We start from the raw sequence: 23,043 nt of genomic DNA on the forward strand, positions 1-23,043 counted from the left end.
CCTGAGCTTGTTGGGCTGGGGTATGGAGGAGACCCATTGGGCAGTACATTCTCTTTGTTTTCCAACGGTGTGATGGAGCAACGCTGGTCATCCATACGCTTGCTCTGGAACTCGCTTAGCAGCTCAAAGAAGGCATCTTGGTCCATGTCACTCCCAGACCGTTGCTGTTTTTGGGCATCAGTGGGCGTTTCCTGCTTTGCTGGCTCCCTGTCCTGCACAGTGTGGAAAAGAGGCAATTTGTTTCTCAAACCCTTTACCCTAGAGGCTAGTACTAAATCAGTGTAAATAAGTCAACAGTATGCGTAAATATCAAATCAGAAATAAAAACCGCTGGAAGTTACATACTGACTCCTCTTTTCTTCTTGTAATCAATGCTCCATTCGATTAACAGCCTACAAGTCAAACTAAGCAACATTTCCTCAGGCAATTTTAGTAACGGATGATTAGCACAGCAAAACGGCACATTAAAGTGTTTGCATTCTAAAACCAGAACTGCAAAATATTAGAAAACAGGAAGAAGATAGAAAGCTCACTAACATTGTTTGGGGAAAAAATGCACAAATGGGGACACTTGTATGCCTGTGTAGGCAGAAAAACAAAAAAGAAAAAGAAAAACAATTACTTAAAACAATGTCACTATACAAAATGTGATTAAATGGTAGACTAACTTTTAATAAGGCTTACATAGAAATGCTGTTTTATTTAAATGTTTTGCTCATTTTATAACTTTCTGCTACAAATTATTTCCCATCTAGTCACATAAAAAGATAAGATATAAACAGCATTCCTACCAGTTTTTATTTTGTAACATTGAGCAACATAGGAGCTGGGACCGCAGGGCTTTACAGAGAGGCACAAAACAGATATGAAGCTGCAAAGTTAGACAACTCTGGCACAAGATTCAAACAAAATGGTTACCTCAGCATTGGAAGCTGTTTGTGGTGTATTCACATCATCCATGGCACCTTTCTGAGCTTCACTAGCATCACCTGCAACATAACATCTCTTCAGACACTTGCAATGATAAGGGAAACCTGCCCTAACAACTGACTCTACCCCGGATTAGTCTTTTCAATGAATCTGCTGCTGGTATCACATAGAGTCCGTGATAAAAGTTTGTAGCATCATTGTTGTTTGTAAATTTCGTAGCATCATTGTTTGTTGCAGCATCACTACTAAGCAGTGCCCCTGCTTTGGCCACAGTTGCAGTAGACTACAACCTGCCAACAAAGACTGTGCACGTGTTTTGGAGTTATTTCTCACAGCTGCACGGTGTCAGGGGAAAGCTTCTCACCCTGGCACCCTGAACTGTTGGCAAGGCTGTATGTAAAGCTGTATAAGCATTGAATAGTACGACCAGAGTGGGACGCATTTGTAATGCTAATCATAAAACTGAAATGCATATATCTTCTTGCGAATGGCCATTGCATATAACCTAAATTTAGATCCATAAAATATTGGCGCACATTTGTCTAGGCATAAGGTTACTACAAGATAAGCAACAAAAACAACAAAATTCATCTTTGCCATGTAAACAAACGAAAAAGGAAATGAGAAAGTAACATTTCTTGTTATATGCTCAGCTTACTACTATTCACCAGTGGTAAGCATCACAATCTTCTACAGGTGTGCTAACAATTTACAAATGAGCCCTTAATGCAGAAGAAAACACCAACAGTTAAAGGAGTATAGGCGCCTAATTTTGGTGGCATGTTTTCTTCTCTACAATGATGCGGAAGAAACTACTATGCATGAATCGCCATGAGGTATTCGCCTATGACCACTAAATAATTTATAACTGAATTTTTCTGTCATGCTGTTTCGGTTTCAAAAGCCAAATGTTGGCTGTGACGTCAGTGTGGTTATATGTCACGTGAGGCATGGCAAAACTGCGATATAATCGCTGCTTCATCGTTTTAATTCACTACAGTGTTGAAGCCAGCATTCCTCAAGAGCCCGAATGACAATGACAATGCAGAAGCAGAGATTATATTGCAATTTTTTCATGCCTCACATGACCTATAACCACACCTTGATGTCACAGCCATCGTTCGGCTGTTGAAACCGAAATAGAAACAGCCCAAGAAATTCGATTATAAATTATTTAGCAGTCGCAGGAGAATAACACGTGGCAATCCATGTATAATAATGCCTTGCACATCATTACAAACAAGAAAGCAAACACCCAAAAGTTAGGTGTCTATACTCCTTGGACATTTCTTAACAAAGAGGTACTACCTTCAAGAACTTGCTTCAGGTCTGCAATGCTCATCTGTGCTGTTGCTTGGCCTACTTTGTCTCCAAGCTGTCAAATGAATAGAAGCCATTATGCTTCATAAAGTAATAAAGAGGCTGTTCATGCAGCTAACAGTAACCAGGAAGAACAAAAAGCAGAATTATTTAGCAGCACTATGCCGCAGAAGTGGCAGAACCTAATGTGCACATATACTCCCATACAAACGTAAACATAACGCAGGAGCAGTTGTCAAATTGCACTGTCATGCACTACAGCAAAAACCCATTTGAACCAGGATGGTTTGGTTTATGGGGGTTTAATGTCCCAAAGCGACTCAGGCTATGAGGGATGCCGTAGTGAAGGGCTCTGGAAATTTCGACCACCGGGGGTTCTTTAACGTGCACTGACATCGCACAATACACAGGGCTCTAGACTTTCACCTTCATCGTAATTCGACCGCCGCGGGCAGGATCGAACCTGTATCTTTCGGGTCAGCAGCTGAGCGCCATAGCCACTGAGCGACCGCTGCAGCCATTTGAACCAGGAAGCCAGGCTACATGCTTATGCACTCATGATCACACCTGGCCACTGCTCTTAAATTTGTACCATTTTCAGTCAAAATGAGAAAGTGACTATTTTTCAAATGCAAGGTATTTTTAGGCACCATAAGATTCAATTTTCCATTGCTAGAAGAGTGCAGTGGGGGGCTTGTTGGTTCAATATTCTACAAACATTCTATCAACTCATGCGCTTATTTTCTGTGTCCCATCCTTTGCAGTTTTTGCTTATAGAATCTCCATTGCTGTTTGTAGATTCCACGACACTCCTTCAACATCCTAAAAAAGCCCTGAACCACCTCTCTATCAATCACAGAAACACCTCAGAGACTGTACAGTATCTTATGTATAGAGGTTGGACTTTCCGGTTAAAAAAAAAAAACAGAGTATGCCGAACTGAATTTTTAAAATTTGGTTTTAACCAAAAGAAGTCAGTATACTTGACAAGCGTGCCGCAGCTGCTTGAACGTTGAATAGGAGTTACACTCAGTCAAAGCAGAAAATTAACGAAGTGCGGGAACCAGGGGCATGGTGCGGTGTATAACTAAATAGCACAGTTGTGCATTTTTAGGTATAGCTACGTTACCTTAGACGCCTCTTGCAGAAAGGCAGGCTCTACCCAGTCATTATACAGACTTCTAGCGCAGCATTCATAGTCTCCACAGCACGCGAGGACACTCGAAACCATGCATAGTGTCGTGAATAAGTGCCATGTTCTGGCTACCATGATGGTTAAGCAGCAGTTGTTTCACCGTCACCAACACGGAGACCACATGAGGCCCCACCTTCTCGCTCAAGCTAGCACAACCCAGATGACATGGCAACTCCCCTCTTGAAAATTAACTTGCACTTGCATTTTTGTTTAGAATTTCCACCATTTACCTTCTGTTACATTTCTTTTTGTTTACAGGCGATAGAATTTCCGTCTGCTACACAGCTATAAATGCTTTACCAGTAATAAACAACTATTTGTACATTAGTTACAGTAAATCAAATGCTCAGGCTGATAAAAAATGCCAAGATAAACTCTAAGTGACTTTTCACCGCACATGAATACCACATTACATCACCAGAAAAAAAAAAAAAAAACAGCAGTTCGTTTGTAGAACACAATATTCGCCAAAATATTGTTCTTAAATAAACACCACAGGAGTCAGCTAAATTTTCAAAAAATAAAAACCAAAAAGCTTAACGTCTACTTATAGGCAATGTCATCCCCCAAAAGTATTTAATGTGTGACAAGAACAAAGAAATTATTTGTAAAACATTTAGCTTTTGCTGTTTCTTTCAACTTGATTTCACTCCCCCCATTTTTCTTTCAGTTGCACCTCTGAAAGTCACTCTGCTTCCCAAGACCGCAGCCAGTACTACTGCTCATGACAATCTGGTGGCTCCCGCTGTTTTGAGTAGTGGCGCTGGTAACGGGGTGGATTATGTCAAGTGCTGACCCCCTTCCTTGCCCCTTCCATTAACAGTTGCAGTATTACACCATAATGATGCAAGAAGGAATTGCGTTTGGGCGAGTTGGTGATCCATTGTCAAGTGGAGATCATAGCGCAGCAAGAAACAAAAATGTGACCAGACAAGACAACGCAGGACAAGTGCTTGTCCTCTTATTTTTCATCATAATTTCATTTTGTGCACCATGATTTCCTCATAATAATGTGATTAAGAATACTTTACTTTTACTTTACTTCTGCATACTGTTTACGAGTGCTACACACTGGGTCTGACCAATGAAATTGGCTCGGAGTGGTGCAGTCTACCCATTATATGTGATAACTAATGTCATTGCTGGCTGTCAGTTCGATAGAGACAAAGCTAAATACACATGCTGGCGTTTGACAGGTGCAGAGTGTGTCATTGTGGGAACCACGACAGCACCTTCTCCATTATTAAACGCAGTGACTGCACCTGTATTTCCTGCTTGCTCTCAAAATAGGCTATTATGCCATTAGGTGGGCCCACAGCACTAAGTGGCATAATATAGCTAATCAGGAAAAAGGTCTACTCTTCGCGTGCCCCATGAATACAACACTGAAATTTTACTGCAAGTCATTAGGAATGCATGTGACAACACCAAAACCAACTTAAGATCTATCTGCTAACATGACAGCTTTCAAAGCTCAGCTGTACAAGCAAGGCAACTTACTAATTTTTCCAAGATGTACATCCGCACTTGTCAAAAGTAGCTACGATGCACAGCATCTACAGTACACAAGCTGATGCAGTACACTGCAATGACCAACCCAACCTCTCACTCCTATAAGATATCCAGCCAACTAAGAAGTGCCTGTATTGAAGCCAGTACTTCACAAGCCAAGTCATTTGAAACAGCGCATAATACAGACCAATCAAAAGAGCTAATACGTATAAGCACCATAATCACCTCTATCACTGTCACAGAAAGGCAGTGATGCAAAATCAATTCCACTCATCAGCTGACACTACTTGATGGCACAAAAGTGCATGTGTGCACTGCTCCTGTGCTCTGTTTTCTTTTTATTGCTGCCAACAACACAAAACAAAGCACTAACAACTTAGGCTTTACCTAACACTACGTTTTTTGTTTTGTGTTTTCTCATTGCACATCACAGTATATTATTTGATCTGATTACAACAGTCCGGCTTAGTTGGCAACTACAAGCCACACATCTTTCCAATGCCTTTATCTGGTTACAATGGCTCATCACAAACATCCACTGCACGCATTAGCTATAGGAAAAAAAGGCAAAGCAAAGGTTTCAGAGTCGCTTACCTCTTGGGAAACATGCAGATGCTGAACGGCATAGTGCAGAGCCTCCTTGTGATCACCCAGAGAACAATGTGCATTGCACAGGCTCCAGTATGCACGCCCTTCACCAACTCTGTCCGTGAGTTCCTGAGCAATCTGAAGGTGCCTCAAGTGGTACTCTATGGCCCGCTCAAAGTCACGTAGTAAGGTGTAAGTGTTTCCCAAGCTATAGCAGGCCTGGGCTTCCACAGCTCGATCACCCAGTTCCTTGGCCAAATGGTAGGTCTTCCTGTCAAAGGTAGCACTTACAATGCAGCTGCTCACAATAAAACACTACTCCACATGGCACTGCAGAGTATAAGCCATCTACATCTGAAATGCACTCAAGCCCACTTACAATGGCCATAATGCTCACTCACTTGCTTAATTTAATTAACAGGTTTAACGCTCATGAGTTAACACATGCTCCTCCTGAGACATGATGCCATAGTCCATATGAAAACTATAATGCTTCCAATGTCTTTATTTGTAAGAGGGGATGCTGATAAGTCTTGAGCTTTACTCAGGAAATTTACTGGCACAGGAATGAAACCTGCCAGTTATTGAATACTTTTTCCTCGAAGGTTAATGCACTTTTGACGTCTGCCCTGCAACCTCTCTAGGTCATTCAGGAAAATGGAGTATGGCTGCGCATCAAACTACCCCTTTGCAGCAGCTATGACATCTTCACGGTGGGCCCTGCAAGTGTTTCTTAAGATCTTGAAACAGATGATAGTCCCTAGGACCTCAACTCTGTGACCAAAGTGGATATTGAACTATCTGAAAAATTTAATATTGGCCGGTTCCCGATTGGCTTTGGAGGCTTTATGTGCTGGGGCACTGCCATGCAATAACAGCAGACCTTTTGACAGCTTTCCCTGACGTTTTTTGACCAGCTCCTGCCCGACTTTCCAGAACAGGGCAGTGCAATAGGCTCCTGTAACCATGACACCACGTTGTGGGCGATCTTTAAGTTTTTAATTTTTTTCTTTCTTTCTTTGATCATGGTGAACCCGGGTCTCCCCACTCCTTCCGACTGCTCTTTGGTCTCCGAATCAAACAAATAGAACCTTATTTGATTCTTTGTAAGAACCCTACCCAAGAAATGTGTTTTATCTGCCTAAAAATACTGTAGAATGGGCTAGGAAGTTGACACAAATTCATGCTTCTGCTCAGCAGTAAGCCATTCGATGATCCGCTTTGCTGAAACTTTTGTAATGTCTAGAACATCAGTTTGTATGTAACCTAGAGGCTCTTGTGAAATGTGTCAGGTCTCCGCTATGCAGTTAGCCCCGATATCCCTCTGTTTTCCAAAACACTTTCGTGAACTGTGTCCACATTTTCCCAAGAGGATGCATCCATAGGCCTCCCAGGACGTTTTTCATCTTATGCGCTGAACTAGCCTGCCTGGGATCTGGCAACCCATCATTTCACTGTGGCATAAGAACTGACGCTGTCCAGTACAGCAGCTGACAGAGTATCAAAAATATATCCCTTGCAGGCTTTCATTGAAGATTAATCATAGCAATTGACAGAAAATTAATCACAGCACACAACCAAAAAAAAGTTGGTTAGCAGGATGAAATTTGGCCCAGAATGTTATAATAGGTTTTCTCCAAGACTTATCAGCACCCACTCATAATAACTGAGCACTTTTTATACTAGTACATGGGATCGTTACAAATAAGGTCACTAGATGTGAGCTTACCTGTACTTATGATAGCTCAAGAAAACACTAGGACACAGCACTATCTCAACTCCTGCATGTTTTGCTAATTCAATGCATGGCAACCAATTCTTCACATGGCTGATATTGCTTGCATTGCTTATAGTTGCTCAAATAGGCTGCATCAAGACATATTAAACAGACCACCAAAAACAGGACAGAGAAAGGGAAACACACACAAGCGCGCCTTCTCTATCTTTTCATTTCTTTTTTACACACAATTTGCCACACCGTTGAGCTATGGAGCAGTTGAGCAGACTTGTGGAACCAGTTCTCACATGTCTGCAGCCAAATGCATAGCCCACTTCCGCTATTTTGACGGTAGCCTCTAGAATCCACAGCAGGGTAGCAACCCAACCTTATGCTATGTAATGAATCTAGCAAGTCACTACAAGAACAGCTGAAGCATGGCATGCATTTACCACTAAGCTGCAAACTAAACCTCATGCCATGCAAACAATCCCTGGACCTGTATTTTCACTGTGTCACAATGGGAAAGTGCAGATATCAAAAAACACAAGCTTCACAAGAAATGCACAAAGTAAGCTCAAAGTAAACTTTGTGCTCCATCGTGCCAATAGGGAACTAACCAACCATTCTTTGCTAACTTAGCACATACCAGTCAATGCGAGGAGTTGCAGATGAGGTTTCAAACCTTGCAATCACTGCCAACACATTGTGCAGGTATGTACAGCAGTTCAATCCTACTGGACCCGCAACTTTTTGACAACAGATTTTTTTCTTTCTGTACAAAATATTTCTGGATTCATTTTCTTCAGTCATCAAATGGAAACATAAAACTATGGTAAATTAAGATGCCAACAAGGCATCACTTTATTCTAACTCATCTGCAATTGAACTGTGGTAAATACCCCCATTAGGGCCTTCAGGATGTAACAATGAAATGACACCCAAGAGTCACACAACAAGGTATAGCTGCAGGACAAAAAGTTGGGCGAGTTGGTTCGATTCCATAGTATGGACGGGTATAGTGTGGAAGGGTATAAGCTTTGCCAATATTTTTATAAAGTTAGTAATTTAAAGTGTAGTAGTACATATGCAGAATATCTTCAAATTTAAGGTTTAAAAAGTTTCATAAAAAAAAACTCACTCCCACAAACACTGTTTTAGATGTACATGAATTATGCTCGCAGGAGGTTCCCATCAGAAATACTTGCCGTGTGAAGTACTAGGTCTATTCTTTTCAGCTTGCAATTAATTATGGATGTGTCTGCAGAACACTGTCACAGTAACGAAGCAAACCAGATGCCAAAAACCATTTCATGAAAGGAATTCTCATGGAAAGCGCATGTTTCAAGATATTTGTCGCCACTGTTACATTAATCCAGCTATTAGTGCTTTCAGTGGCATGAATGTTGCCGCACATGCACTTCCTCTACACTGATTTAGACTGTTGAATATGGCATGACTGTTTGACAAAGTGCAGTGCTGATAACAATTCTTCGCCTTCATGCCTTTGTAGCTGCATTCACACCCTTAATATGATATAAGGTGGATAGAGTGCCAACTAAGGCAATAAATATCTCGGAACACAAGCTTTCTAAATTTCAACAAGATTGTCTTGAACACAGCTGCCCACAAGTTTTCAAAACAAATAGCCAAGTTGCAAAACTTAAGTTAACAAGTTCTAATGCATTATATAGCTCACAACTATATTTATGCATATGATGTCCGCATGAGAATGTCCCCAAGGTGTAAAACCAGCATTTCTATAGTACTTGCGACTTCACAAATAAAATTTCTGACATTGTATAGCAATAGACCCTTTTACAAACAAACAGGTTCACAGGTGCCGCCATATTGGGCACTGGACTGTGCTTGTAGTACAGGAAAGAGTTGAGAATATAGCTCCCCCACGTTCTCCCCACACTCCAGAAAACCAGTTTTCCCGAGGGTCGTGAAAAGGTCTATATACTCGTGTAAGCGCTGCACTTTTTTTTTTGCGGTACTGATGGGGCGCGGCCCTTACACAGGACTGAGATTTTTCCGTTAAATTTTTCCGATTGTAGCAGAGCCCCAATTTGTGTCTCCCTTAAAAGCTGCGACATGCATTTTTAAGACAAATTAGCACTGCTTCGGCGCATCCTTGAAATACATAATGCACTGAAAGCATGGATGATAGGACGCGCAACTGATGACTAGCTCAGAACAACAGCCCGGAGTAAAACAGGTTGCTAGATTCATTTACAAACAAACGTCAAGCGTTTCTAAATTAAGATCAAGAACCTCTGAAGATGTGGCGCTCAAATGACAGTGATACTTTGGCCTACGGTTCGGTGTGGTGCTTTACGTGTGCGACCTGCAACCGTCAGTATGAGGTGGCCTTCGCCTGGCCTGCCCTCCCACGCACTTCACTGTCAAAGACTTTATGAAAATCAATTATAAGTTCAACTTAATTTCAGGTTATTGTGAGATGGTAAACTAGTAACAAGGATAGACCTTTTACGATAAACTGTGACTAGATTCAAGCCCTTTCGCTGCGACTTTGATGCAAAGCACGCTAGGCCTATCGACGGCGTGTATTCCGACGGCGGCAGAGCCTGACAAGCGCCGCGTCGCTGCAAGGAAATGCACCGTTAGCGTGGGTGCACCCCATTCTAGCTTTTGTGCAGCATAACGTTTTGCCCTTTCTAGTGCGAACGCCTATTGCAAAAGACGAATTAGCAGCCCTGAGGCACCGTGTGTTCGCAGCTCCAGGCGGAGTCAGAAGTGCGGGACGACACGTCCACGGTCGTGCCAAGTGCGGCAGGCACTTATTGTCTGTTAGCTCGCAGTGGAACATAACACATGGGCAAAATTATGCACAGATAAAACAATTCTTTTGGCTGACTTTTTATACAGGGGACAAATGGGCCGTTTCTAAAACAGATTCTGAATTACGTTCCATGCTGCGGCCAGGCAAACCTCTCCAGATTTCTTGATGGAGCATCTCCTCCTCCCTTTTGCAAGGTATTGACCAAGTGCTGCTTGGTCCAGTGGCATAGTCGAATGGTATATTTCCTACTTATGCAGGCGACAGTCATCAAAGAACAGAAAACATCATATAAAGGAAGTTTTCAAGTTCTCGTGTTTTTCTAATTCTTCAGAATTTTGTTAACATAAGTTCTTTTCCCTTGATCAACCTCTTCCCACGCTGTGTCCGTGATCTTGAAACATATGTGAGAGCAGTGAAATTTTTCATCAAAAAATCACACATGATCTATATTAAATAAACAGTTTCATTTGAAAGTCATGTACCCCATTCATGCAACAAAAGATGAGAAATAAAGCAGAGTCTCTTTGTCTTACGTGTAATGCTCAGCTGCAACACCAAACTCTCCTAGAAATATGTGCGCGTTTCCAAGATTGCTGTTCGCTCTCCTTTGTGCTGCCTTGTCTCCAAATTCTTTTGCCAACTTCAGCCTCTAGAATGTCAGTACAAGAAGAGCGATACAACATAAAACATAACTTTCACATAACACAAAATGCAGAGAACACAATTTTTGGTGCAGAGTTAAAGGACTTTAAAGACTAGAAATTCACAACCTTAATTCCTTCATAAGTGATTTTTGCAGCCAAGGTCATTTGCACAATACAACAATGCAATGCATAAAGCATCTACCTGCACCCACCTGAAGTTCTGGCACGCACCTCAATGCAGACAAAATGTACTCGGATGAGTAACACGAGACTTTAGTGCAAGTGCCAGAATATGTGCCCAAGTCACATGCGATTTAAATAATTCAATGAATTGGTAAAAAACGCTAGCAGAGTCAGTCTGCACATTGCAGTAAAATACAGTCAAACCTTGATATAACGAACAAGGATATTATGAATTACTGGCTATATCGAACTCTTTGTTAATATTTTTAACAAACACTTCTACTTTACATATTGAACACGGGTGGCTATGATACAGATATATTGAATTTCCCAGCACCAAACGGTGGCTGTTCGAATGACAGGCAGCAAGTTTTGCCGCACTACACAAGTGACAGGCGGTGATGCGGCAAGTGTTTGCACCAAGGTTTGCGCTTTTATATCACACTCGTCAACAGTGGCAGGTAGGGCTGTAGTCTGGCAGTCAGCATGCATCCACACCTCTGGCATCTGTCGACAGCTGCTTCCAAGCAGCAGTGCAGGCGGTTGCAAGCTTGCAGCAACAATCCTGCACTCATGTTGGCTGCCGCGGAGACGACGAAAAAAGCAGTAGCTTTTGTTCTGATATACCGCTTTCCATGCGACACGGCCGTGACGCGGGGAAGCCACCATAGCTGGCACTTAACCTGCGTTTGCAGTGCTGTGTGGAAAAGCCAACCTAACTCGCTCAGTTTTTTGCGGCCTCTGGAATAGCCGTGAGCGCCTTCGAAACACTGCTGAAACCTTGGAAAACATCTTTCCATTTCTCTAGTACTGACTAAATTTCGCCGCTACTGTGAGCGTTTCTGATTAAATTTTATATTATGAATTTCAGCTATATCAAACTATTTTACGATTTTTTACCTGTTCACTATAACGAGGTTTCACTGTACATTCAGAATAATCTCTCTTCCACCAAGGATTCCTTGGGGACCTCTTTTGGGTTTTATTTACTACATTTAAATTTTTCCTAGAAATGGGCCTTTGCCAATTGACCAGCATGTCTTACCACTTATACTGAATCATGAACTGTGAATTTAAAATGTGTTTAGCGCACTGGGCATGTTCAGAGCAATGACGGTCATTTCCAAAAAAAAAGAAAACTGCACATGTGCTAACAATGCATTATCACAAGGTCACATCCTCTTAAAATGGTAATGTCTGTTTCACTCTTCCTTATTTTACTCACAATCTGACGATCATAATACAATATTCAATATTTTAGTTCTAATTACAGTGGCTGTGGAGAGCTGATACATTACACAGGTCTTGCTAAGCACAGATTTGGCACAATTTGATTTCTCATTAAAATGCCACACTGGTGAAAGGTGATAAAGGGTGGTATTCTTGAAGAATCTGGCACATTTGCTGAAACACTTTAATCACTGCATCAAACTTTACAGACCATTGTAGATTAGTCAAGAAATACTCGTTATGTAAAGCATTTTTTTATTAATAGGCATAGCTTGGCAAGGCTACTAACATCTACAAGTTCTTGTTTTTTTTGTAAAGGATACAAGAATGCCAGATAAACGTTCGCAAATGAGAAAAACCAACTCTCTCCGAAATAAAGGAAAGCAGAGGGGAATATACCCATTTTCTTATGGTTGTTTTGATGAAAACGAAATAAGCACAGGCCAGTAAGTAGAGCACTGCACGTGACATGAGGAGGTCATGGGCTCAGATCCCACCTGTGGCAGCTGTCTTTTTTTCTAATTTCCATAAAATTATTTTCTACGTAAAATAATTAATTTTCTTCTTTGAATAACACAACCAAAAAGAATAGGGACATCCCCATAGGCTTCCCTTGGTTTCAAAGATTTAACTTGTCACATTCAGGTATCCTACAGAGGCTCTCATGAGCCCCTACTCGTCTGCTCAGTGATAAACATTTGTGCTGCTTCCTCCACCCTACACATTAAAAAGCCTTGAAAAATTCAAAACAAGCTAACTCACAAGTGGAAAATCACAAATTTACAAGAGCTTAGCACAAGCAAGCACAATCATGCAGCAACGTAAAGTTTCAAAATCAGCCTTAGACATGAACAAAGTTTAAACTGTGCACCTGCTCGTGGTAGGCAATAGCCTTCTTGAAGTTTCCAAGCAGGTAGTATGTATTTCCCAAGTTCCCGTAGGCTCGTCCTTGAGCTGATCGGTCACCCAGAGCCACCATTAACTTGAGGTTCTCCCTTGCAAGGAAAAACAAAATGCAATATTTAAAAAAAACTATCAAGAATATTTGTCAAGAGCAAAATCAGGCACTAACAACCTTCTGAAATGTTCTGAGTAATCAATACCTGGTCGAAATGTGCCACAATATCAGCATGCTAAGGTGTAGTCACTAGATTATGTAGCTGCCAAGGGCAATCACCCTGCAAAGGCAGTGGCCTGCTGCCGTTGGCACATAGCAAGGAACTGCTAAAGGTCTGGGCTCACTCATAGCAGTCGATTGCCTTCCGCAGGCAGTCCTGAACATCAGATGGCAGCTCTCCAGGCTCTTGTCGACTGGCACGGGCTATGTGCTTGCCCTTGGCATGGTACACATTGCCCAAGTTGTACAAGGCACGCGCCTCTCCTATCTGCAGAAACCAAGACGGGGAATGATAAGAATATTCTTTTGTGGTGTGTGCAAAAAAGACAATATAAAAGGCACCAACACTGCTGTATCACAGCAATGCTCGGAAGATCCACAAGCTGCAGTACCCATTCAAGAACAGAAGAGGAGTGCACAGGTACAACACACTTCTCTACTATTTTAAAGTATTTCCTCAGTGTACTGTAGGTGGGTCTAAAATCAGACAACTACACAGCATTCTTTTACTGCATATCTCCACCATCTGTCCCCACTATCACTCACCACTTCATCTTGACGTTGGATAACAAACCACATCTTCTTCTTACCTCTTGATTTTTTTTAACACCTTCCTTACCTTGTATGATGCCAACAGACCCCTTTCACCAACCATAAATGAATATAAAATCCAAACCCACTTCTGAAATCGCCTTCCATGAAGTCAGTAGCAAATCAGTTAACATCGATCAGACCCTCTCTCACTTTCTCCTCAGACCATGTCCACCATTATCAGCCCACTTAAATCACTGCAGGAAAAAGGCCTCCCCAGTGATCTCCAAGTTCCCCTGTCTAATGCCAGTCACAGCCTTCTCATAGTGACCATACGAAGGCCTCATTCCTCCTGCTTTCACACTATTCGAAGCATGACACCCTAACCTTAATATCCACTCAGTATTTCCAAAAGACAGTTATCTGTTGTATTAAATGCATATCCAGTCCAAGTCAATCCCTCCATATTAATTTTAGTTAGGATATATTCAATTTCCATATGCTCTCCGATCCATGCTGCTGACCTGTCGCTTGATAATACACTTATTTTCCTTTCCACAACATAATGCACTTCAATCAGTCTCATGTGAAGTTTTCACATTAGCCTGCAAACTTTAGCCCCAACATTACCTTTGGGCTATTCACATACAAGAGACACTGCACTAAGCATAACAGGAAAGCTAGCTGCACTATGTGATGCATGGAATATATATCAGGTGTTTCAGGGAAGGTGATTACTAATTTTTAAAAATGAGGTTTTTGAGGTAACAAGAAGCAATTTGCGGCATAGTAACATGAGTGCTGGCTGTTATTAACAGCCAGCTACCAGCTACAAATATCTAATTGCAATCAGGTGCCTATTGGTAATAGTTAAAAAGTTAACTATTAGAATTTAGTTAATCACTTAGCCAGTTAATATGATTCGCCTGTTTTTTGATGTCCGCCAACGCTGGCATTACTATGCCGAAAAAAGCTTCTGTTTACCTCAAAAACCCTTATTTCAAACACGAGTGATCACCTTCCCTGAAACATCTGGTATACATAATTTTTGACACAGCTTTATTAAAAAATGATAATGGTCAGGTGGATGCTGCCTTCACTGGGTGTACACAGACCTCAGTGAACACAGGACGTAGAGACAGCAGTCATAGCAACCATATGCATTACCAAAATCTGCTAATTATTTTAACAACTAGTTTTACACTTCATGTTGCAACTGCACACTGGGACACTTATTTGATTACAGACTATTCTTGTTTACAGAACTTGGCAAAGTGCAATAGGTCTAGAGATATTCATCGATCAATTCTTTTCTTTTTCCTGGGTGCTCACAGAATTCCACAAATCCTGCCCACAATAATGTGCCAGGGATAGACAAGCTTGTGGAGACAGCCATTCACGATTTACATACTAGCACTGTCACTGCTACCATCAGCAATGCACACTTATATTTCATTGCCTTGTAAGGTCACCAATGTGTGGCCCGGCAGTAATGTTTTCTTGCTAAGAAGAAAGGCGGCTGACAACACACCAGCCACATTCACATGAAAATGAAACATCATAAGCATATGCTGCACATGGTATCAATGACAGCGAAGATTTCTGCCACTCACAGCTTGCCACTACCATAAAGATGTGGGCAGGCTCAGGCAAAAAGCGAACAAATTTCGCTTGAAGACCACCCGAGCCCATGGTACATGGTATGCAACCGTGAATGGGTGTTTCGCAAGCATCAGTCACCGACACATTATTGTCAGTGGGAGCTCCAGAGATCTCTGACTCAGGTGGAGAAATCACATGCAGAATCAGGTGGGAAAAGGCAGAAAATTTACCGATGAATACTTTAAGAATTATTGCACTTTTATACGTCCTGCAAACTGGATTAGCCTCTAAACAATACAGTTTTCCAGACTAACTGCAAGAAAGTGGATAAGATCAATAATAATAAAAATTTTAAAATCTGGCTAATTGGTCAGGTAGCCATGACTGCTATATCCTTATCTTGTGTGAGCCAAGCCCACCATGCACTCAGTGAAGGCAGCAACCACCTGCCCATCATAACCATCCTTTTTCAATAAATTTGGACACCTTCCCTAAAAAATCACAATTTATACTTATCTGTTCATTAAATTCAATTTTCATCATACAACTGTGACAATATAAAAGGCCAAGGTTTTCAATCAGGTGCAGGTGAAAAGAAAAGGTAGCTGTGCATGTCTTCTACTACACAGCACTGTCTATGCACAAACACGTTACAGAGGGTAGTTAATTACAATGCTTGCAGTCCAATATCATACTTCTGTAATAGTACCCAGCATGAAGCTTACTAATAAGTGTTTCTTTCAATTTAATTACAAATGAAAAACACATGCACCCCACTGCCACAAAACTGTTTGAGGCAAAGCTAGCAAGGCTGATTGGTCGTGATACATCAGGTAAGCAATACTGATGAGCAAGCAAAAAAGCCAATTCAAACCAGTGCACTTCAATGTTAGGTTGTTTTATCAGCCCCCCTAATCAGCACAGCTGCATTTGCACCATATTCTCTTGCACAATTCTCAAGCATCACAAGGACACACACAATGTGAAAGGTAAAGATGCTACACTCTCACTCAGGCACTGTTGAAGTTATTAGCACTCCGTTCCTACAGACTGGAGTACCATAATTTAGCAGCTCGCAATAATCAGATCTGTGACACACAATGACAACTCCAATATTAAAAGAAGCTGAAGCTGAAAAAAAACAACCATATCATGCACATCTGATTTATATTTTAAGACAAGTGACATCTGAACTGAAGTGAACTTCACAACACATTCTCCAAATGCAGTGCCTGCCCAGCTTCTTAACCGGGTGCAGGTAAAAAGAAAAGGTGGTCGTGCCAGTGCTCTCGACACAATTGATGCTTGTGAAGTGCAAAACCACATGCTTGAAAAGTGTACACGAGGCAAAAAGCCCCTTGCCCAGTATGAAGTGAAAATCAACACAATTTCTTGCCTTCATACAACTTCAAGAGAAAATTAAGAAACGGATCACCACCACTGCTTTAACTATCAAGGTCTTGTAGGTGAGCTAATAAATATGATAATGGATCACAACTAACCATGCTGCAGCCAACTATACTCCTAAAGGTTAATTTCTGAGGTTTAATCCCAAATATGAACAAACCATCACCACCATACACACATGAAAAAAGGGAAGCTCTAGTTCACCTTCAAAGCCAGGTGTTACACTACGACCAAAGCCACCAACAGCACTTCTGGCCTCACCATACACTTCAGTCCATTAAAGGAATAAAGACAAAAAATTCAGGCCCCCCACCCCCCCTTTTTTTGCTGACAACGGTGCCCATGATCTTGGGAATGATGGAACTGCTGGAGAGATGCTCCAGTGTACTTTAAATGATTTACTACACCACATTTTTTTTTTTCTGCAGTTTCAGTTTTGGTTTCTGTGAGCTGCGACATAGCAAGCGTTCACACAAAACTGCTACAAGTCCTGTGCATTCACATAGCAATGCATTCGCTATTTCACTGTTTCTGCAAAGATTATGGACATGGATACCACTTTGCGTTTGTTGTTCTCGCCTGCTCACCCCGTCTTGGCTATGCAGAAATTAAGCATACAACAGAGCGGTGCCCTGCTTAGGTCAGCAATCACCGCACATGCAACAGTTCTCTGGCGTCCGCTTGCAACTACAGCGAGCACACGCCAGACATGTCCAACATTCTGGACTCCTATAAGCTTGCGCTCGCAATTAAGAGTTCAGATGAATCTAAAGCTCAGAGGATTGATGAATTCGCAAAGGCACGCCGCACAAAAGCCCGATGAGATGCACGGAAAAGCCAGACAAACCACTCATAGGCTTCAGAGCTCTTTGGTCATACCATTTGCAAAAAACACTATAGGACCCAGGCAATTTGTAGGTTAGCAGAATATCTATCACTTGTGTCATTTAGATGAGCTTCCCCAAGCTATTTAAAAGAAAAACTGCAGAGCATCACTGGTACCTGACTGCTATGATCACAGGCAGCCTCGCAATCTGCTAGCATCCAGAACCTGGCCACTGGTTCTGGACAGATTCTGATCCAGACTATCATAACTGGTAAGATTATGAAACTGTGGAAAAGCTTGCTGGATGACATCACTGCTCCTTGCTTTCCCGGCGTAACACGAAATGTATCGGCAGAGCTGCTGGCTGTTTCAAACTATAATATCAATTTAAAACAACTTTTTACGCCTCAGCTGTGACTAATACGCAGTGGAAGCAATGTTTGCATTACCAGGAACAGTACAGCAGGTTTTGCAGCAGCATCGAAATTTGATATCTCTACTCCTATAATGTGCAACTACTCCGCACCAACTAGCTTAACTGACAAGCCCTTTGTGACGTCTCTGGCCCCGAGAGCCATAATAAATAACTGATACAATCACGCTGATCATATCTTCAACACATGAATTTTCCAGGCCAATTCTGTCTGATCAACAGCATACTCTATAAAACACAAGCCAAGATGAGTTAGGTAGTCCACCACAGAAAGAATGCGGAAGCAAAGATAGAAGTGGAGGTGAATATTTGAGTGCTGTGCTGTTTGCCTACACCTCCCTCTTTACCAACTTTTTTTTTAACAACGGATGCTAACAAGCTTTCCCCATTTTCTTTTTATTATAGTTAAGCCAATCCATCGATTGAACAGCTTTAACTTTGTTACATAAGCTGAAATGCAACTAGACAACCGAGCCAGTAACTTTGCTGCCTGTACCCCGAACAGTTCATTGCTGGCCAATGGCCATCTTTTGGTTTACAAAAGCTGCAGTGCACTACACTTTTCTGTTTTATCTGCATAATCTGTGACAAACAGATCCTTACTTTGTCCAGTTTAGAATTTCAGAACACAAAACTACGGCACCAATTTCGGCACATAAGAAATAATAAACCACTCAGGACTTAATAATCTGGTCAACATTCCACCCAGGTAGCCCCCCCAGGTAGCCCTTGTGCACTGCATTAAACTGCACAAATACTGTGCTATTATCTCATAGCTTGATGTATCAGGTAAAAGTTATTTGATATGTATTTTGCAATTTCCCATAGCATCCACTTAACACTACTATCTGCAGTTAGACGCTAGTTTCAAAAGCAGATAATACTGACAATGTTGCACGATGTTTTACGGAGAAATCACTGAGGCAATTCATTTTTCTGTCCTGAATACTCTGCAAAATGTACGCAATCCGCAGAACAAAAATGCAGCTAAGAGTATGAGCATAGTTGATTTACTGCATACATCTAAACCAACTACAGTAATCAAGGTTTTTAACTGCTGCATTTCTATGGCTAGAGATTCATAAGTCCTTTTGCATTTTAAAACATTCCACGGACTATGGCAATATCCTCTAAAACGTAGAAGGTAGTGCAATATGAATTGCACAGCAACAAAAAATCCTCTAATTACAAAACCTAACCAATATTGGACAAAAGTTTCTTAAAAAATTTGCATTAAACAACATATTAAAGCCCTATGAAGGAAGCCAACTGCGCATGTTCAACCAATATTAATACAGTTTTGAAATTTCGGATGTCACTATGACAAATAACCCAAAATATGTCAAGCGATGCAGGATGCCCAGGAGGTGTCCCAATTGGCCAGACCACTGAAGACCTCCTGAGTATCCCATCACTCAGATGGGTTTAGACAGTGAATTAGTAGATTGTGAAAAAATATCTGTAGCCCCACAGTATCTGCTTGATTCAACACGGAACATAAAAAAAGAGCCCAGTAGGAGAAACATACTGTAGAAGCGTTTTAAGGCGTGCTAGTACACCAAATGCGCCACAGAAGTTATCTATAAAGTTCCGGTCTACGCTTGTGTTGTTGTGTGTGTGTGTATCCTTTGCTCTGTGGTTGTTCTTTGCGCAGTTCGAAAATGAACTTCAACCACCAACTAGCCCGGCAGAAAACGCTTCTAGAGTACATTTCCCCCATAGTATCATTTTTCTATTTTTATTTTTGTAATTAATGAGACAGGGCAAATGATAATATGCATACTTGCATTTTAGCCTTGCACTACATATATCTGGGAAAAGTTTTCTCAACTATTATTCTATTAGTATTAGTGTTATTAGTCGATGCAATAAGTTAAAAATTACTTAAAACTGAGTCGCATGTAATTTGGAGGTTTCACAATGCCTGCAAACGGAGCTTCCCTCGAAGGTTGGTTGTTACGAACTACAGTGGGGAATTGATAGCAAGTTGAAGCATAATGCTATCACAGAGGTTGCAGAATTTCGCCTCTTAATGCAGAGGCTTGTGGTGTGCATGAAAGAAGGCAGAAAAAAAAATGCCTAAGACTTAGATTTTCGTGCGTTACAAAAACGCCAGCTGGTTTACAGTCGTACCATCTCAATGTTGCTTCAGAACTAAGACATTATGTGAAGTTTATCATGGCTGAGCAGAAAAGATGGGTTCCTGGTAAATGCCAGACCACTATTTCATACGAAAGAGCCAGTGAGTACCACTGGAATTGGTCTGTCATGAAATAATCGTACTAACTCAAGCAGTTGCACCAAGGAATGCATCCCACATATTGATGCATATGCAGTGGATTAACAGAGGCCTTGACTTTTCTGAAACTGGAGCCAACCAATTACTGCTTTGATAAGAGTAGCATGCATGTGAGGCCAACAGCAGCATTCTTCAAAACAGTGCAAAGAATGTCGCCATGCATATGTGTATGTATATATACATACACAAACACCTTTTCTGTATGCAGAACTATAGTCACTTGTTGCCACCTTCAAAGTCCATCCTAAGTGAAATGCTTTTAACAAATATGCTTGACAGCGGAAAACAGTGTGCACGTACAGTGGAGTGCAATGCCTGCCCTTTACGATTTTTGCAGTAAACCATATGTAACATAGCTTAGTGCATCCAGTCCAGAGTCCACTCCCCTTTCTTCCAACTTGAAGCTATAAAAACAACCCCTTGTCATAAAGTGCAAAAGAAATAGAAACGAACACAATGCAAGCTAAAAAATGGCAAAACAAACAAGTGCCAGAATGCAGTTGCACAAATGTGATGCTTGGTGAATAAAACCACACATCACAGTTTAGTGCTGCAACACAAAAGTAATAAATAAGCAACAAAACAAGCAATACAAATAGAAACGGAACAGAAAAACGTACTCTGTCGCCTTTCTCCCTGGATATGCTTAGGTGCCTTTCGCAATTAGCGACTGCTTCATCAAACTTGCCCATCATTTTGAGTGTGTTGCCCAAATTTCCGCTCGCCTTTGCTTCCCCCAATAAGTCGCCGGCCGCCCTAGAGAAACGGAGGAGAAAGGTTCCAAACGTAGTACGAGAAATCTCTGCAGCATCCGTAAACAGTCCGCGTAACCCAAAGTAAAAACAGTTACGCTGGAACTACATCAAACGCAGAAAACAAACGAACAAGTATTTAAAGTGCAAAATTACAAATTAGCATCATGTGCGCATTCAATCACAGAAAACTAAAAAAGGCAAATAAGGCTGACACATCCGTTCACAAAACGGACGCATTTGACACCATGGTAATTTGATGCCATATTTTTCTCTAAAAGTAATAAGCGGAAGTGCGAAATAAAAATAACCTTCATTGCACTTACTTGGCTGTATTGAGATCAAGCAGGTGGTACTGAAGGGCTTTATTATAATCTCCAAGGTAAAAAGAAGCATTTCCCAGCTGACTGTATACGGCGCTAAGCACTCTCGAATCATCCGTTCCTACGTTGATCGCCGCGCTTAAATACTCGACACCCGAGTGGAAATCGCCTGCCTTGCACAAGCGTTCACCCTCAAGCGCAAGCTCTAAACATGTACTGGACTCCATGCTAAGAGTGAACCTGCAAGAGAAAGGAGAAAGCCGACTGAACGGCGCACGCCGAATGCCCACTGCCGCAGTTCCCGTGCCGCTGACCGTTGCGCCGCGCGCGCTGGCCGCCCTGCTAGCACCTACGCCACATACGCTTTGCTTTACATAATTCCCCGAGGCGATTAGTCACAAAGAACTGCCACGGTGCATAAATACTGCGCTAAAATATTTAAAGAATAGGCTATCTCTACCGTAGGCTTAATGACCAACAAAAGTTATGCAGGGCCGCTTGTGTGATAAAATCTGCTACAATACGTTGGAGGTAGATGCACAAGATTATCCGCGAAGGTGCTCCGAGACTCACTTACTGAAGGCTTGCAACGGTTAGACGTAGATCAACATTGCGATCCCACCGGGATATCAGCAGACTTTACATTAAATCCAGAAGAGGAGCGAAGATGCTGGAATTAATCTGCTGCGGTGGTCATGAGACAACGTGCTTGAGCAGGGCTCGGCACCGCGTACGTAAGTGCGGGCTTCGGCTTGCTGCGAGCGTGAAGCAAAAGGCGGAGAAAGGACGATGGGAAGGGGAGGCAGGACGCAAACCGACGCCGCTGACGCCGCCGACGCGAACCGTACGCACTGACGTAAGGCGTTGCTATAGCAACTACAGACGGGAGCGGCGCCGAATGCGCAGAAGAGAACGAAGTTCGGACAGTTCAGGCTGCGGGTACTTCGAGGTTGTTACCGCGTTCAGGCTCGGTAATGGGGTTGGATGAGGTTGGTGGGTTGCGAAACAACCTACTGGGAGATGAAATGCATTAGATAGGAAATTGAGCAGCCTACTCTTGTTCGAGTAGGGAAGCTAGGGATTACATTCGTTCTGATTACTGAATTGCGCAGCTGCGGTAAAATTCGTACACAAAACAGTAGTCAATTACGAGTGACTGATTGCGTGCATGCAATGCATTTTATATGCTGACATCAATCTGCCGCACAGGAAATTAAAATTCTTACGTTTGAGACTCGACGCAAAAAGGGTATATAAAGCAAAAATAGCAACGGCATTGGGAGACAACGCGTTTGAACCATCTGTTTACCACAGTAGTTCGAACTGTACCGGGACAATGTCACGTGACCAGAACCGGCTCTCGAAAAGTTGACGCTGCTCTCGTAGCGCCATAGGCATCATTTGCTTCTTCCAAGGGCCGTAGGATCTCTTGTAGTTGTGCCCTAATACTGACCGCTACAATTTTGCCAGCTGGTATACCACTGCAGGTAATAGCCTGCAGAATACGGGAGTGAGCTTAAGTTTCTGAAAACTGTCAGCGTGGTGAGCGTACCTGAGGCATATTGCTTGCTATTTTAGACAGTTGACATTGCCTGTGGCGTCCGCGGTCAACTACCGCGACGTTCCTG

The 23,043-nt window shown here is 42.0% G+C and overlaps 1 protein-coding gene across 2 annotated transcripts in view; it reads right to left on the reverse strand.

The window, feature by feature from the left end:
- The window catches only part of LOC144115134 (G-protein-signaling modulator 2-like), a 46,902-nt gene extending 24,653 nt beyond the window's left edge, over positions 1 to 22,249 (reverse strand). The window contains exons 1-10 of one of the 2 annotated variants that reach the window (XM_077649311.1): positions 21,993 to 22,249; positions 21,419 to 21,655; positions 20,961 to 21,096; positions 13,368 to 13,510; positions 12,997 to 13,120; positions 10,602 to 10,717; positions 5,552 to 5,816; positions 2,239 to 2,305; positions 919 to 989; positions 2 to 212 (exon numbers count right to left, since the gene is read on the reverse strand). In XM_077649311.1, coding sequence (XP_077505437.1) covers positions 2 to 212; positions 919 to 989; positions 2,239 to 2,305; positions 5,552 to 5,816; positions 10,602 to 10,717; positions 12,997 to 13,120; positions 13,368 to 13,510; positions 20,961 to 21,096; positions 21,419 to 21,642 — 1,357 coding nt within the window. In that variant the 5' untranslated portion in view covers positions 21,643 to 21,655; positions 21,993 to 22,249. The remainder of the gene's footprint in view (position 1; positions 213 to 918; positions 990 to 2,238; positions 2,306 to 5,551; positions 5,817 to 10,601; positions 10,718 to 12,996; positions 13,121 to 13,367; positions 13,511 to 20,960; positions 21,097 to 21,418; positions 21,656 to 21,992) is intronic. The other variant, XM_077649312.1, reaches the window with a different exon arrangement.
- Between the last annotated feature and the right edge of the window lie 794 nt (positions 22,250 to 23,043).

The sequence above is a fragment of the Amblyomma americanum genome, chromosome 1 (assembly GCF_052857255.1).
Source record: "Amblyomma americanum isolate KBUSLIRL-KWMA chromosome 1, ASM5285725v1, whole genome shotgun sequence".
Lineage (NCBI taxonomy): Eukaryota > Metazoa > Arthropoda > Arachnida > Ixodida > Ixodidae > Amblyomma > Amblyomma americanum.